General features: G+C 38.4%; 1 protein-coding gene across 1 annotated transcript in view; it reads right to left on the reverse strand.

Moving 5' to 3' along the window:
- Positions 1-367: 367 nt before the first annotated feature.
- EYS (eyes shut homolog) overlaps positions 368-18,511 on the reverse strand; it is a 643,894-nt gene continuing 625,750 nt past the window's right edge. Inside the window, exons 37-38 of the mRNA XM_042889745.1 lie at positions 10,704-10,865; positions 368-1,801 (exon numbers count right to left, since the gene is read on the reverse strand). Of these exons, the coding sequence (XP_042745679.1) occupies positions 603-1,801; positions 10,704-10,865 (1,361 nt within the window). The 3' untranslated portion in view covers positions 368-602. The remainder of the gene's footprint in view (positions 1,802-10,703; positions 10,866-18,511) is intronic.

Consider the following 18,511-nt stretch of genomic DNA (forward strand, 5'->3'; position numbering starts at 1 on the left):
AAAACAGATCAAATTTTGATTTTTTACATAAATGTTTATGTAATGGATAGCAACTCAGAAGTTAGGGAGAGCAACTTCATTAGCTGAAATAGTCTTTGTGGATTTAGTAAGTAAATACAAATGTTATTTTTATAAACATGCATGTTTAACCCCAGATACAATGTTTTTTCCACCTACAAATGTCAGATGTTACTCTTAATCATAAAACTGCAACATTAGAAAAGAGGCTGTGCATACTAATGAAATGTAGCTTTTTCTCCAAAAAAAAGTTGTCCTTGTCCACAAACAATATTAGATTGACAACCATCCATCTACAAAATACAAAATTATCTCCAGCTGACTAAAAAAAAGAAAAAAAAGAAAAAAAAAAAATCAGACTTCATTATTTTAAAATAAATACTGAAGAGTATATATAAATAGGAGTAAATTAAAAATTCTGGCCACATTTTACATATATTATTAATACCCATCATTAAAACAGAAAAAGGATTAGGAACTATTTCTCTTATTTTTGTAAACAAATTCTAGATTGTCAGTTTAATACAAGAGGCAGTACAAAAATGAAATGCAACACTTTCAAGGAATCTTAATTAGTTCTTCAATTAATTTCTATGATCTCCATTATGAACATTATAACCTTCTCCTTTCATGAGCTGAATTTTTCTAGAATCTTGGAAGAGTGCAATATCTTTCATTTTACCAATGAACTCCTTCTGAAACAGCCCTACAGTGACTGTATGGACTTCTCTGCCAATTTCAAATCCACCGAAATAACAAATTCCACCATAGTTTAAAGCAGTGTATTTTCTGTGTGGATCAATATCTTCAAAAATAATTAGCTCCTCATCAAGATACACCTTCACACATGTTTGATTTTGAATTACAGTAACAAAATGCCATCTTTCATCAGAACAGGTGGAATCTTTGCTCTGAATCATTGGAACAGAGATTCTTTCTCCAAGATTAATCACAACTTTTAATGTTCCGTTGGCGAGGCCAATGGCAAGGAAATCATTGTCTTCATCTTCAGCTTTTCCCAGCCACACCATTAAGCCCTCAATTTGATTGGTAGTAAAGTTTAAAGAAATACGGCTATACTGGAGGTCTCTTTTTCCATAAAGGGGATCTATGTATTTGATGTAGGAATTACCAACAAACTTTGCTGTGAAAAAGCTGATTTTGCTGTCACAGTGCTTACCTGACCAGCCTAGTGCACATACACAGGTATATGAAAGCAAAGTGGGCTGGGGAATACAGAGAGCTTGCGGCCTACATCTGTTCTGCAAGCAGTGAACAGACTCTTCACACGTGTTCCCTATCCATCCTTGTGGGCAGGAACAAGAAAAGCCTGAGCTTTCAACTTGGCATGTTCCATTATTTTTGCACACTGAATATCCACAGGCGGTTCCGTCACAGTCACCAATATTGGCTCCACCTTTGGGATCCGTCGCAGTCAGCTTCAGTTCTTTGTCATTTATAACAACCTCTCGTATGCAGCCACTGAAACCTGTGGGTTCGTTTTCTGTTGCCATTGAATTCACAAGATTTAGAGAGGATACCCCTCCAACGTAAAAATCTGTGTGCGTGTCCAGCACATTCATCCCAGCACTGGCTGTATGGGTAACATTGATGCCATCCAGATCCAGGTAGCCTTCATTACCAACTCTTCCTACTCTGAGTACATGCCAGGTCTGCCCATCAGCGTGGACCTTCTGACTAGCCCGTAAGACAATTGTTTTGTCTCCAAGATTGTAGCGTAGCTGTATAAATCCTTTTGCTAATGATATACATAGAAAGTCACCTGTAGAAAAAAGTAGGAAATATATTTACTTTCAGAGGCAGCATGCTGAAGAATAATCCTGATGCTTTCATGCCTGCATTTCTCAATTCCATAACTTATTTCCAGTAGGTCTTTAGCATCATTTTTCTGGAGGCCGCCATAGCAGGAAGTGTTAGGCTGAAGTGTCTTCTCATGTACTACTGGTGCTTTTGCCTGACAGGCAATATAAAAGGCTTTGAACTATTACAAGCATGAAGGAAAATATCTGGGAATGTTAGGAAGCAGGAGCTGAAAAGAAGGTATGAAGGGCAGAGATAGACTCCAACAGGGAAAGACAACAGAGAGGCAGAAGAGGAGGGCAGCAGGGTGTGAAAGAGTTGCATTTTCTAACTTTGTAAATGTTTGCCCTCAGAAATTAGTTTTGTTTTTTTTTTTTTTTTAAAGGTAAGCTAACAAAATTGATAAATAAGCGTATTAAATTTGCATATACTTTCTCTCCTTGCAGTTATCAGTAAAAGTTAGATTTTTATGTAATCTTTCCCAATGAAGAAATGCTTTTTAGATTTGGAAAGTGCAATTTCCATAAAGATTCCACATTCTTAAGGGTGGACCTGTTTGTAAAATTAATGAAGTTTGCTTTTGTTGCTGATTGCTCACCTGTCTTGTAATCAAGAGCTAGAGAAGTTGAAAATTTCTCCAACACCTGGCCTACAAGGAAGTTTTTGATAGCTATGCAGTGTGACAGTGGTCTGTCTGAGATGACATTAGAAGACAGTGGTTTACACAGTTTCGGCAGGCTTAAGTTAACCACAGTAACTCAGATGCAAAACTAATGCTGCCTTTTGCTAATGTACTGTAGTTAACTTTGGAGCTCTGCATTACTGCTGAAGCAGATCTGTTGTTACTTCATCTGCTTTTAGGGTAAGGGGAGCTTATGGCCAAGCATTCTGGATTGTTCAACACAGGTTTGAGACCTCTCTTCAGATACAAGTAACTCGCTCTCATGCTATTTGAGAAGAGGAAAAAAAAAAAAAAAAGAAAAACAACTTTCTACCTCCATCTCTCTCCGAGGTTCTCAGGGCACTTTGCTACTCCTCAGGTTGTGTTCTGTGCTTTTCAGATGATGATTTGTCATCTTAGCCTTTGGAGAACAGCACTTTTATTACAAACTTTATGATGTGCATGCTGATCCCGGAGTTCAGCTCAGTATTTCTCCATGAGGTTCAGGTACTGCTCAGGGACAAATGGCTGAAAATATTTTAGGGCTGGAATAAAAGGTTTTCCTGGAGGTAAACTATGGGTGTGCCTTGGTTACTTTTCACTTTGACATTTGACATTTTCAACAAGGGAACTGTTGACCCGCCCTATCTGAGGGATGATTTGCACAGCTGAAGTTTGTGTGGGCTTATGCCATTTTAAGGCTCGCATCACCATTTTAAATGAATAGAAAGCATCCTGACCACTGAATTTCCCCTCTCAGCAGTCTTAGCATGGAACAACATGAAGCAAAGTAGTTGCAACTGTTTTAGGTTAAGCATTATCCCAATCCATCCCATAACTAGCTGGGGCCAAAGACCTGAGGAAGCTTGCTTTTGTTAAGCAGAAAGGTGAAGACATCCCCAGTTTTTCCAGGACTAGATTTCAGGGCTGGTTCCTATGTTCTAGAAAATACAAGACAAGACACAATTTTTCCTTCCAGCTTTTCAGATTAGTATCTAATCTAGTATGACTATTTATTAGCATTGTCACAAAAGAGCAGAGACTCCTGAGGTAGGCACTTACATTCATCAATTTGCTGTGCATTCAAGCCTTTGCACAACCTGTTGGAGGGTGTGCAAGGAACTGTAGGACAATCTGTCTCAATAAGTTTACGTCTGCCTCTTTGGAAATAGGCTCTTTAAGCTCAACTGTAGCCTGAAACAACATGCAGGACCCTGGGTGCTGGACAGAATTTTTGACAATTACAGCTTTCAGTTCTGTTCTGAACTATACCTTGCCCCATCATCTTCCCAGTTTAGGAAAACAGAATGACAAAATTAAAAAATTGAAGAGGTTGTCATTGCAGGTGTTGCCTCAAGCAAGAAACTGGGTTTAAAACACTTTTACTTGCAATACCAAATTCAGAATTGTCACCAAATGAATGAAGGTTAAAGTTGCTCCACTTTAAAGTGGATATTTTTTCTTTTCTGTAGAGGAAGTGAGCACCCTATAAGAGGTATCAATTTTTCTTCATCATTTTGATTTTCATGGTTTCATCGTGAAGGTGTTCAAGTCTTGCCTGCTCCATGTCCAATATCCAAGTTTCCAGAGGCCAAGTCAACTGTGTCCTGAGTAGCCAGTTGCTAAAACTAGGAATTAATGAGAAGTCTCACATAGGTTCATCCAGCTACAGCTGTGAGATCTGGATTATCCACAGTTGTATCTATTTGCATGACTTCTTATGACAGACTCTGAATGCATCACAAAAATGTTCAACTTCTACTATGAGTAAGTATGTAAATCTGTAAGTAGGTTAGAGTCACACAGTTTTAAACTCTCCCAGACAGTAGCAATGCTATTTCACGTTCAGACTCTATCTAGACAAGCAGATGTCTCTCTATATCCCTATCTTAAGCGGGGAGTATGCTTAAGCAGTATCAACTCACCATAGGAAACTCATCTGCATAGTAATGTGTCAAGGCTGTATATTAGAAATGTGTTCTAACAGTGCCTCACTCTGAAATATCATATGCATGCAGAAGAATTTCAGGGTGCAAAATGCTATGACAGGATTAAGTTTGCACAGCAGCATTGGCCAAAGATCTCTTCAGTAGCTGAATTCACTGTCAAATCTGCCTAGTGATGATGCATTTCCTAGAAGGGCTGAACGTACTATCAGAGGACATTGGGCTGACTGACCGTGGGTAGGGAATCACAGGTGGTATTTTTAGCTCTTCTCTTTTAGGGTGTCTTCCCCTCCGTGACTCAAAGTCCGCCCTTCTGCTCCATGCATATGTGAATGAGGCAAAGTCTGTCTTATCAGAGTGTATGAATTTATTCCTATACTTCACTGTAAATTAACGTGCACTGATAGATTTAAGTCTGAGCTCTTACATGAGGGGTTGTCACCCCATTAAGAGTAAAGAGGATTTCCCAATGGTTTTTAAGGCTGAAGAGGTTTCCAAAGTATCCTTTCAATTCATTTCAGTGACACATACATTTTTCATGCAGTTGTCATTTGCCTCAGCAATAGAGAGATGACTCCTTGCTTGTCATAAACTCACTGATAAGTTTTTGTAGTACTGAAGATCTAGGCTTCTTTACCAAGACTCCTAAGACATCTGACACTTATGCTTTATTTCTTCCTTCATTCTTGTGCAGAAGCCTCCACAGCGTGATTTTCTGCTGGGAACAGAGGCTTCAGTGAGCTCGGAGCTTCATCAGTACTGGAGGGTGCAGTTCTCAAGAGCTTCAGTCAATGGTTGCAGAACAACTGTGGTCTTAATTCCTTCAGATCTCTGACACAGCGTTTCTGTTTGCTGCCCTCAGTCTGTGACTTGTATTGCTATTACCTCACCTTTGTTTCCTCTAATTGAGGGCAAGAATGCCAGTTTGTGTAGTTGTCATATGAGGAACACTGTTTCTTACCCCTCTCCTTCCACCTTCTATTTCAGGAACATTTACTGATCACTGGCACTGTGAGTCCCAGAGTCATAGAGGGAAGGAAAAGCAGAAGAGAGAAAGCCAGAAAGAAGTTTTGTACAGGGACAAAGGACAGAGAAAAGATGAGCATGATTTCCACTCTTCTGCAGTTTCTGCTACTGGTTACCAGCCTCGGCAAGGTTGAAGTTCTAATGGTTTTCAGCTTACTCTACATCTTTTTACTCTTGTTGGCTTTCGGAGCTTGTTAGTTGGACACTCCGTCTTTTGCCACACCCGCATGCACACAGCTAGACATCAGTCAGATGACAGGTTACAGCAGCTTCTTGCACCTCTTGTAACTTGAGCCTGGTGATGATCATAGCAGGGTCCTTAATGTCTAGGCATTCCTTTATAGGAATTACTCCACATACATACAAACTTTTATGGAGTATTAGAAAATTATTATACTCCCTGTACAGAGCCATATTTCATGGATAATGCAAGTCTGAGAACAAGTATCAAGCCAGAACCCCTAATCTCTCGATTTAGATAAAAGTCTCCATGTCAATTGGTATATTCTACCTTCTGCTTGGAGCACCATCCCAGAGCAGAGGTTGCAGATAGGATCCAGAACAATCTTCAGTTACCATGATGTTCATTCATCCACAAGGAGTAGGCTATTTTCGTAAGTTAAACTTTTCAGTCTCACATTTCAAAAATGCTATTCTTAATGAAAAGATTTTTCTGTTTCATTTACACACCACTATCACGCTACCATATTTCAGCAGCTAGCATGAGTCACCTTTGTCGAGCAATCTCAATTTACTTGCCTCTTTTTTGCTTTGCTTGTGCAACGCTATAATACAATGTTGTAATGCTATGGTGCAACAGAAAGCACAACAATGACAGCAGGGTAGCAAAGTTCTAGGCTACAGCAAGTGAGGATGAGCCCAAACACAGCAGCCAGAGATATAGAATAAAAGGAAGAAAAGCTACTTACCTTTAGAAGGTCTCAGGCAGGGAGCTCTAGCAAGACACTCTTGCCTCCACTACTAACTCTTAAATGAGGTCTGGGAAGGGGTGGAGCTAGGATCCACCCCTTCTGGTCACTCAGCAGCATTGCATGCACCTGAGCTTCCCTGGGTTGGTCCTGCCTTCCCACCAGGTGCTCAGTCACTGGTTCAGGCCGGAACTTTGCATTTCCACTACAGTTTGCTATGAGTCCTCATATACAACAGACATAAGGACAATGGGGATGGCTGTTCTATCACATAAGCAAGTGAATAATTCTGCTTCACAGACTGCTAATTTAGTCTATATGAACCATCATAAAATCAGATGAAAAGCAAAAATGATGCCCCTCTTGCCTACAGAAACATGGACACCAATAGCCAACCTAGTCACTGTAAGATACTTTTCCACTCTTCTCTGTGTAAGTATTCCAGCAATTCTGAGTATTTTCAAAGGATTTTATCCAATATCATGATTGAATTTTCACCATAAAAATGTCTTAGGAAATGACGTAGACATCACACAACCATAATCATTTTCTCTTAGTTTAGGTTCTTAAATTGAAATGCTTTAAGTATCAGGAATGGAGGTTTTTCAGACCAGGCAGGTGGCATATTCCCAATAAAAGGAGACAGAGCACTGTTGTTGCAAATGTTGAGTATTAAATTTAGTGTGAGTCACCCTATTCTGTTTATTAACCTGACTTCCTTCTTAGTCACCCAGCATAACTGTTCTTTCTCATCTCATCACAGAACAAACCTTTCCAGCTCCTTGGCCTCAACTCTTGAGTTGTGCAGGCAGCCTGCAGCATATTTCACTTTTATGAACAAATATAAAGCTTTAGTAGTGCTATGAATTAATGAAAAATGAATGCTCTTCAATGTTTTTTACCCAGAGTGACAAGGTCTTTAAGTATGCAGAGTGGTTTCCATGTAAATGACTAAATTATACATTCTTCAAGCATCTGCTGGGCATCCAGATGAATTAAAAGCTATTAAATGGGGCTCTCACACCTTTATTAGTAGAAATGGGACACAGTTCACTTGTAAAATGTAAAGTGGCTTGGCCTTTTACTGACACTTAGCTGAACTCCAAATGCTGTATTATTTGCAGAGATACCACTCAGAAGCAGCACATACAGCTATCTACATTTTCCACGTGTTTACCTTGCTGGCGTACAACAAGCAATCAAAGCAGGGGAAAAAGCTCTTTGTCTTCCTATCTGCAAGTTTCCAAACTAAGATATGTGCATACAATTCACTTATTCTGGACCTGTACTTCTTCCTTTTTTATTTTTCCTTTTCCTTGCCTTGCCTGCTCTGCCCTCCCTACTTCCCATCTTCTTATTAACAACTATATTAACAACCTATTTAAAATATTGCTAGACTTTGGAACAGCTTTCTTAAGAACTGCACAAATTAGTTAATTATTAATAATATTAATATTAGTATTGAGTCAAGAAACAGTCGTCAAAGCAAGAAGGCCCATGACTGACAGAATTATGGGAACTTCTGCTAACAGACTGGTGAGATGTCTTCTAGTGCTTTAAATGGGTGTGTTTAAGTAATCACTTTGTTAGAGAAGTGGAGACCGGAATCAGCAGATCAAGTTTTGAATAAAGACACTATCCACCCTTTTCTAGAAATGTGTGTAATATTTTTTGAAAAGAACAAAACAAGAAGGAAATATTTCAAGGGGAGACTGGTGGTTAGTTCTTTAACTATTAATGCATTTTTCTGATGAGAATATGGCCCTGAAGTCCCTTGCAGGGAAAGTCCCAATATACTATTCATATCAGGTAATAAGCCAATGCACAACTGTGTCAGTGTGACATGCTACAACTCAGTATCATTCCTATATTAGCTGCAGAGTCAGATCTCCTTTCTTTTACAAAGCAGACTTTGTTGAGTGAGAAAAGAGGAAAAGAGGGGGAAAAAAAATAAAACAAAACAAAACAAAAAAACAAGAAAAAGGAAAGGAAATGAAAGGAAAAGGAAAAGGGAAAGGGGAAAAAAATATAAAATAAAAAAAAAAAGGAAAAGAAAAAAAAGAAAAAGAAAAATAGAAGAAAAATATTCTAATTATTCCCTATTAAGAAATTTAGAAAAAGATCTTGTGGTTTGGACAATCAATTTATTAAATCTTACATAACTGCACAGAAGAAAAGGGCTTATACAAAGTGCTTTGTGAACTAATCCCCACCAGAAAGCTCTTTCACATCTGTTGGCTGCTAAGAATACTTCTGAGTCTTTCATCAGCCTAATTCTGTCTGGATTTGACAGGATTAGATTAAAGCAAATATCAAGGGCCACACGATTAGCTTTTCCTAAATCTTTTAAAACTTCAGGGCAGTGAAAAAGGTAGTGGGAAATGTGTAAAGAAAGTAAATTACGCTACAGAAGACATTTTTTGTTTTGAAATGAAATTCATATGGTTCTAGAGATTGATTTTAAGAAAATATGCCTTTCTGCACAAACTAAACATTCCTGAAGGGCAATAAGGGCACGCAGATGCTAAACCACTCCTGGCCTGAGTTAAACAGGCTGAGCTCTCTCTTTGATGCTGCCAAAGAGATATTTAATTTCTTTATATGCTAGCTGTTTCCATGACCTCTGACTATTCCAGGGTTCTTTTGAGAGAGATCCTTTTTTTCTCATCTATTTTTCATGGCCCATGTAATGATTTAGTTTACACAGGAGAGAACTATGCACTGAGAGTCTCAGAATTTGGCCTCTGAGTGATAGAATTATAAAAGATTCATTGTAGAAGACATAGTTCTTTGAAAATAAATGTGTTTGTATTACAGATGTGCCATCTATTTTTCTTTAAACCTGCTTCTTTGTATATGGTTGTAATTGGAACAAGACAAGCCAGCACTCTATGATATATTATCAACCTTACCTAACAGCAGCCTGCCAAAACAGCTGTGCATAGAATAGGAAGGTGGTAAATTGGGTGTATGTCTGTTCATACATATGCACATCTGAGGATGCTAATTCAATTGCCTCAAGGCTCTGGGCCTTGAATGAAGAAACAAAAAAATATATGATCAATAGTTGCATACTTTTTTATCACACAAAGCCCCATTGTGGCATAACATTCTGCTTCATACAATTGAGCATTTGCTCTCACCTCTCATGAATAATTTGTGATGCTTCTGTTTAAAAACATGCAAGACATCACATAAATGCAATGTAAAGATGAGATACATTAAAAAAATATAGTGCAGAAAATATACATCTAAAAGACCAAATTTTAAAATATATCCGCAATGGCCAGCAAATCACATTTTTGGCATGAAGTTTTAGGAATGTTTCCTCAGTAAAATTTAAAAATTTATTTAAAATTTAAAATTTTATAAATAGTAGAAATCTTTTATTGAAGTATGTTTTTCATTCTGTATATCTGGAAAATGCAGAACTTCAATTTTTTTTTTTGCATAGTGCGCCAGCAAACTTTTCAGTACTATAGAAGAAACAGTTAAACTTCTGATGAACCTTAGTGCTCTTTCAGTTTGCTTTTGCATATTTTCAGTTTTATCTGTTTTTATACTGCTTTAGTTTCGTTCATTCTAAAATACTGGGCCAAACTCTCAGCTTGTGAATCCTAGTGTAGCTGCACTACAACTATGGAAGCAGTACCAGTAAACACCTGTTGAGGATTACATTTGTTGAAGATGCAATTGCTTTTCAGGAGAAAATGGTTTGTTGAATCAACTTCATTAAATCCTTGTTGGCTTTGGACTCATCTAAAATTTTCTTATATGTGTTTGTTCTCATGAACGTGATTATTCACAAGGAGTTACAGGGACTTAACATAACTTCACAGAATCATAGAATCACTACGGTTGGAGAAGGCCTCCAAGATCACCCAGTCTGACCATCCACCTACCACCAATATTGCCCACCAAACCATGTCCCTCAGTACAACATCTAAACATTCTTTGAACTTCCCCAGGGATGGTGACTCCTCCACCTCCCTGGGTAGCCCATTCCAGTGCTTGACCACTCTTTTGGAGAAGAAACTTTTCCTAAAATTCAACCTTAAGCTCCTCTGGCACAACTTCAAGACATTCCCTCTAGCCCCATCGCTAGTAGAAGAGACTGACTTCCACCTCGCCGCAACCTTTCAGGTAGTCGTAGAGAGCAATAAGGTCTCCCCTGAGCCTCCTCTTTTCCAGACTAAACAATCCCACTTCCCTCAGCCACTCCTCATAAGACTTGTGCTGTTTCTTCAGAAAAGCAACTGGGTTTATAATTCTAGCTAATTCTAAAACTGGGAGTATCCTTACCTGACTGAGTACCCAAACGCTGTGCAGTGTAAAACAGGATACCATCTGGAGAAAGAGGCTGAAACTGCAGTTTGATATGGGTCTTATGTCGGATATAAAAGGGTGCAAATGACATCCATGATGATTCTTTACTTCGGAAAGATGGATCACTGATGGAAATATCTGAAAATATAGGAGGAAATGTCGTCTTATGAAAGATACTTGAGAATACTGCATCATTGTGACACTAGTTGCCTACAGGGTATTCTGTGTAGTTCACGTATGCTGAACATATACTTCCAGCTCTTTCCTTCCTGAAGACTAAAAAGAAGATGCAGAATAAAAGTCACGTAACAACAGATGAATGCCATTTTGTTTTCTGGGTGCCCCTATTTTCATTGACAATCTAACCTGCAGTTTTCATGCAAACGAAATGTGATCTGATTACTGTTCAATTACATAGAAATGCAAGTGTTATTTTTACATTTTATAAAAGTTTAAGCAAGAGTACTTTTGTAAGAGTCAAGATAAACAGTCATTTATTTACTACACAGGCAAGAAGAGCTGAGTCTGTTCACCTTGGAGAAGAGGAGGCTCCTCTAAACTTATTTATTATTATTGTATGGTTGTTAGCTTCCTGTATTTGTGGCTTAGTGGAACACCGCAACACTAGTGACCACAATAGTCAAGCTACTCAGATGTGCAGAGTACTTTTAGATCTTTGTTTAATAAGCTCTTTTCACTATTTAGTTAACAGCAGTACTAAATGTCTGAACACTAAGCGCTGCCCCACACTTTCCTCACAGTTTTTCCACTGAACCTGTGTTCTTTCTTGTCTGACAGACCAACATCTTTTCTCATTTTGATGCTGCAGATTTCCTAGAACATTTATAGAAACCTGCTTATATTATCTTTCCATATTTAATTTTTCTCCATAGCATCTGCCTCTGAATTCAATTCTCATCCAGTTGCACCCTGAACTGCCTATCACAGATGGGCCTTAATTGTTAGACTGGTATACAGGTAGCATGCTGCAAGACATGTAATTTGTCTATTTGTCATACAGCCTCCCTCAGAACAGGATTCAAGGTGTTCCTGGTGGATTGTTCCCAGCAGACAGATGCAGCATTATGCAGGATTCAGATCTCTCGTCTGTTGTCAGTACTTGATGATGCCTCAGAAAGTAACAACACAGCTGGCCTTTTAGTTATTTTCCCCCCTAGGTTACAGCTAATACTTCCAAGGAATGTGCATAGATTTAATTAACATCATGCAATCTCAGTTAACTCTAAAAGTTTCAACGTTTGTAAAACTGATTACAGTGGATTAATGAAATGGCCTAATGATTCCAACAGAACTTCTGAAGATCTGCTACTAAACCTACACATACATTCTTACACAAACACCTTGCATTTACAAACCACTCCCATTTTATGCATCAAATAGCAGTTGTGATATCAAGGCTGTACAATATCCTTAGTAATACATTTTGTCAGAAATGAGAATTTTTCTGGCATCTATGCTTAAAAGATGATAGTACTAAAAATGCTGTCCTAAGAGCAGCAATTACTAAAATAATATTAACAAAACTTGTTAATCAGATTAAGTGATGCAATGTATACCACTAAAATTTTACAAGCACTATCAGTTACAAAAGACAAAACAAAATAAAACTTAATGTTAGTAATTTTCATACATTTTTATGTGCTTGTATTTTTTTATTTGATAAGAGACAATATTCTCCAGTAGCAGTTAAAGATTCAGTCCATACATTGGTGGCTTCATGTTTAAAAGTCACTCTGAAATAATAATTCATTTTGTTCATAGACATTATTGCTTTCTGCAGCAGTCAGTCAGTCTTCTACCAATTTTTTTTGCACAGCAAGACTAACATATGGAATAAATGTTGCACAGCAGTCAATCTTATACTAAAATATGCTGCTGCTTATGAGGTCAAACTAAGTGGAGTGCATCTTCAGGTCTTCATGGCAGATTCAGTTTTACTTTGCCAGTGTAGTTAATTCTTTACAGCTCATGAAGGAAGCATGGGCAACAACTAGGGTAAAAGCAAAATGCAGCAGGTAAAATGCTATGTTGCTTATCATTAGCAGATATAGAATAATGACTGACATGATAAAAAGCCTTGGAGCAGAGGGAGAACAAAGATGAAAAAAAGTGATTTTATATTATCACTCAGAGTGAATTAAACTCATGTCTTTATTGCAAGCAATATTAAAAAATCTCAGCAACAAATGCCAAAATGCCTTAGAAAGGCAGTATCACTATCCAGATGGATATCAAGTAAAATACTCAATTTAGTATACTGTATTACTAAAGCTTACTTTATAAACTTTAAAGGTGTAGATATTTTATTTCCATTTTGCTAAAAAAATGCTGCTATTCCCAATAAAACTATCTGAACAAATGTCAGAAAACAATGTCATATTTTGCAACAGGACTGACTACAGAAAGTGTCAGAATAACTTTTAATTTGCATGTGAATTATCCTGTAAATATTGATTGAATGCATGACAAAGGATCTGACTTCACAGGCAAAGGAAACCAAAGGCTGGAATTCTACTGCATCATACAGTGATGATCAGAATAAAATCTCATTTTTTTTTGCAACACTGCATTTATAAGTAGACAAGCTTTTAAGCTGAAAGATAAGACAATATAAGATTTTCTATTTGCTTTTATGGCAGGCAAGTTCAAAGCTAACACGTTAAAAGCTAACAAGTCAAAAGCTGAGATGATACTTCAGCTTTGTTTTCCTGGCAAAAACCTTCCCCCCTAAGATAAGAAAATAAGTTTGGCAAAACTTGCACACCACAATTGCTCCAGAGAAACTCTGCTAAAACAACTCAGATAAATGAATGCCTTTGCCAATTCATTAAGCTAAATTTGTAGGACCTCTACTGTGTAACTTTTGTATTACTCATTATTGCAGTCAGCACTGCATGGTATATGTAAGCACAACAGGCATTTAAGCAAACCTTTTTGTTCTGTATCGACCACTGCTTGAAACTGATTACTAGTATCCAATGAAGCTATGCATCTCTGAATAACACCAAGACAACTGAACTCTAAATCCCTTCAGATCAACTAGGGCTACAGGAAGACACAGCAAGTTTCTGCAACTACTGTTGTTGAAGTTTGCATTTGTTTCCATCCAACACATTTTGTGTCCCTTCTTCTACTCTCCCTGAAGTACCCATGGTCATCTGCTCTAAGGAACTGCTGTTATGAACAAAGATATCTAGGTTATTCTTGCAGCTCAGTTCCCACCATTGAAGAAGTGCTTGTACACATTGCAACCTACTACCTCAGGAATTACACTGTAATAATTTAATTCATGCAGCTTGCTGCCTCAAAACTTACACAAGCACATTCTGTCGTACAGTCCAAGAAGAAGTTCTGCAGCAGAAGATGTAACCATCAACATGAAAAAGTGAGATGAAACACCAAGAAGAAAGCACAGAGGATGTGAAAGCAGGGATGGGCTACCCAACAGGACTACAGAGCCAGCACCTGAGCATAACAGGTGCTGTAACACCTGTAACAGGAATTAGGAGTCTGCAGGAATAGAAACTGGCATGGGACACAGAGGAAAACAAGAAAGACTTCCAACAGAAAGACTAAGGAAAATGTGAAGCCTCTCCTCAATGGAGTAGGGACCTACTGACATAAGACATGGAATAAGCCAAAATGCTCAAAGCCTTCTTTGCCTTTCAGAACTGGTAAGGTCTGCTGTAGCCTCCCAGGTCCCGGAGTCTGGTAGCAAAGCCTGGGGAAGCATACTCTGTGGCAGGGGAAGAAGATGGGAGCACGTCAGTCAATTGGGCAAGCAAAGGCAGGGAATTTCCTGAGAAGTCCAATAACACCACAGTGCTGCTTGCAATTGATAAGCTTTGAAAGATCACAGTGATTACAAGAGATTCCTCATGATTCATGGAAAGCAAAACATCACATTCTCTAACAAAGGCAAGAAGATTTGATGCAGGGACTTTTTGCCTAGTCAACCTCACTTCACTTAGCAACTATAACAGAGAAAAATATTTCTAAATGCAATATCAAAGAACATAAAGGACAAGATACTGACAAGTGTCAACGGTTTATGGGCTGGTCCGGCCCAGTTCCGTGACCAGCAGGGCGGAGGGATCTGCGGATCCGCGCCTCTGGGAAAGGGGAAGCAGGGGACCCCAAAATACTTGAAAACAACAGCACTGATCTGAGGTGGAACAAATGATTTTACTAAATATAGTATTAGTAAAATACAATGAGAGAGAGAGAGAGAGAGAGAGAGAGAGAGTCTGTTTGAATTGTATAGACCTCACCACAATGCTGGGGTGAGAAGTGCAGTCCAGTTGAGAGACTGAAGTGCAGACGGCGAAGTGCAGATGGCGAAGCGCAGGCAGCAAAGCGCAGATAGCGAAGCGCAGACAGTGAAGAGCAGGCGAAGAAGAAGGATCAGGTGACCTTGCTTGGAGTTATATCCCCTTGCTGACCGCAAAGTCTCCTGGGGAAATGTAGTTCTTCTCCGACAGACGAACATTCGGCAGATATCAAACCCCACCCCCAATGCATTACATGATGTTATGGTGTGGAATACTGATGACCAAAAATCATAAAACCATGACAACAAGGTTAAATTATGCACAACCAGCATGATAGCTTTCTTCGAGGAGATGAACGTCCCTGTGACAAGCCAAGATGAATGAATGCTTGCCTTGGGTTTGGCAAGGTCAAAGCTATACTAGTTTGCCATACTAGTTTGTTTTTCTTCATTCTATATATAAACAATCCAAACAAGATTTTTTCACGGAAATCTATCACTTATCAACATAAATATACTGTCCTGATCACACCATAATTTTTGCTTCAGTATTTGTTTTATTTTGTTTTAGTACTGTTAGAAGCCAGGCTTGCTGTCAGGGAGCAGTGAGAGCCTGGATTGATAACATGGCTATCAGAACTGAGGCCTCACCAGCCTGGCTGAGGTCTGTAAGCCCCGAGTGATGTGAGCAGGAAAGATCTGGAGGAGCAGTCACGGTCAGCTCTGGATTCCAGATCTAAGCTGGGTCAGGGTGATGAGGCAGAGCTAAGGTCAAGGCCATAAGTCAGCCCGGAATTGGGGTTCAGGTCCAGATCAACATGGCCCACTACAAGGTAAGGCATGGATGTTGTGCTGCTGCAGTTCAACCGGAGATCAAGAACAAGAGCCTCTATTTAAAAGCTACTCCTGAGCAAAGTGGAAGGATATACTCCTGGTGAGGCTTCTTAGCAGATCTGCCTTCGAGGCTGGACACCTGCATCGCTTCTAGGAGGTCTGAGACCAAGAAGACAAACCACCAGGAAGTAGTGGAAGGATGCACTCAGGAACCTGGCATGTAGAGTGCTGCACTAGCACTTCATTGGCATTAAACAGTTGTCTGAAACCTTTGAAGTGACAGATGTTCAATGTTTTGGTTCCTTAATAGAGTGAGAAGCTTGACCAGGCACTTTTATTTTCATTTTGCAAATAAACAAATGTGGCTGCTTGACCTGCTATTTGTTTAAGGTTGCAGCTGAAAGATTACTGATCCTTCCTTCTCTCAGTCTTTCCATCTTTCTTTCTCTCTTTCCTTTGAGTAGCTGTTTGGATGAAGTAAAAAAAATAATAATAATTAAAAAAAAAAATTGTAATTTATCTAAACTGAAATGTGTTTTTCTTTTCAGTTATCACTGTTTATTTAATCTTTGAGGAGCTAACGTATACATAGCCAACAAACTAGTTCATGTACCAAAAAAAAACCCAAACAGTTTAACTTCCATTTTTAGTGCATTAACAGGAATTAGATCATGTTCACAAAAAAAAAAAAAAAAAAAAAAAAACAACAACTGATTACTAGCACAACTCTAATATAAGAGTTAGAAAAACAAATTCACAAAACTTGTAATTTTGCTGGACCTGCAGCCATTATTAAGCCTTGTCTCTGAAGAGATGACTGAGGTAATTATTATTCTCAACAACACTGGAACAAGCGATGGCAATTTTGTAAGTGAAGTCTCCAGTTATATTTGTTGAAGTGGAGCTGTAATCTCTACTGCTTCCTGACTATGTGTCTAGTTAGAAAGTAACATCTGGGAGCATATGGTTAAATCCCCAAAGAAACCCGTAGTTTCCTGAACTGTAAACCTCCGTATGATACATAGTAAGAGAGGAGTGCTTAGAATAAGCTAAAGGGGCCAGGAAACTATACTGTACTGCATTTCAGTAGTTATATAAAATTTTCCTACAAGAGATTAGAGGACATAGGGGATTAATGAAAAACAAAAGAAAGAAAGAAAGAAAATGGAAAGAAAGCCAATAGCTCAGAGGTATTATATTTTTAGAGAGATGATTTCAAGCATTTGGTTGACAATGAAAGGGAATGCCTGATCACTAGATATGTGATAAAAGCAAGAGCTACAAATGTTTAAGCCATGCCTAACTTTGGTACCAAGCTTCCTCCAGGCACTGTAAAGCTCTTAAGATGCTTTCAAGATGAAAATTGCAAGAAGAAACACCCAGTTTGAGAGTCCTCCAATGGAACCATTTCTGCAATGGAAGCCTTCAGTTGTCTAACGACTAAAGAATAGGGTACTGAGCAGCACTGTGTCTCAGTGCAGCCTGATAAAATAATTGATAAAGAACAAATTATCTAAAACATTATGAATCTGTTTCCAAACCGAGATCTTCACTTAATCATATCTTGAACTAGATTTGGTCTGATAACAGATTGCTATCAACCAAGCCTACAAGCCATTCTGCTCAATCTGGAGCATCCTCCTCCAAGGCTCCCTTTGGTTTCCTAAACATAGACACCCATTGCTATTTCACAGCCACTTTCGCCTTACCTTCATGTGCCATTCCAGAAAGGCGCAAATGTCCAATAGGTCTTGTAGCATACCAGTGAACCCTAATTGGATGCTTTTGGATACACGTTCAAATGCCAGAGCATCTCAAGCAGCATTGAGCATCTGCCTTTAGACAAACTTCTGAGCAGCTAAATAGAACCACTTCCTCAGCTGACTAGATGTTCATCAACCATTATGGCAACTAAGCTAATCATAGAATGGACGTGTAGATACTCAAATCTAAGTGTCATGTTTATAGGAAATATTCTACCCTTGTTACAGTTTCTATCTCTGAACACTTCCACAAAATAAGGTTCTTATCATATTTTCAGTTAATCATTCACTATTGCTGAGGAAGTCTGAAAATAATTCCAGAGCCATCCTGTTATGTAGTTAGCTGGCTACATTTTGTTGGTGCTGCACTGGGTACCTTGCAGGAATTATAGCTGCATGACTGAATTTTTATTGTACTATCACATTACTCTTGGCTGATTTAGTGGCATTACTTTTGTACTGCAGATCACTTCCTTTTCAAGAATAGTTTCCACTAGAGTTTGGATATGATTAATCCAGGACACATTTAAATATGCAACTCAGCGTATTCTACTTCACATTTTGAACTATACAGTTAAATATTACAAACACATATATACTTGTGTCTGTGGCCGGTGTTAGCTTTACTACTACTGACAAATCAGAAAGTTTAGATCTTTCTGATTTTGATCTTGATGACTTAACATGCTAGTAAGAGCCTGCAGTTGTCCTTAAAATGGCTAAAAATTGAAACATGGTAATATTAAAATAGTTTGTATGTAACACCAGCAAGTCTACCTGCATTGTCAGACAAATCAAACAGATCATGCATGTGTTTATATTAAGTTCCCTAGTTAAGGTAAAAACCTTGAGCTAAATCACACTGTGAATTACTATGTCTTACAGTAAGATTAAAT

This window comes from Lagopus leucura, unplaced genomic scaffold (assembly GCF_019238085.1).
Source record: "Lagopus leucura isolate 7727_CA_CO unplaced genomic scaffold, USGS_WTPT01 Super-Scaffold_73, whole genome shotgun sequence".
NCBI classification, from domain to species: domain Eukaryota; kingdom Metazoa; phylum Chordata; class Aves; order Galliformes; family Phasianidae; genus Lagopus; species Lagopus leucura.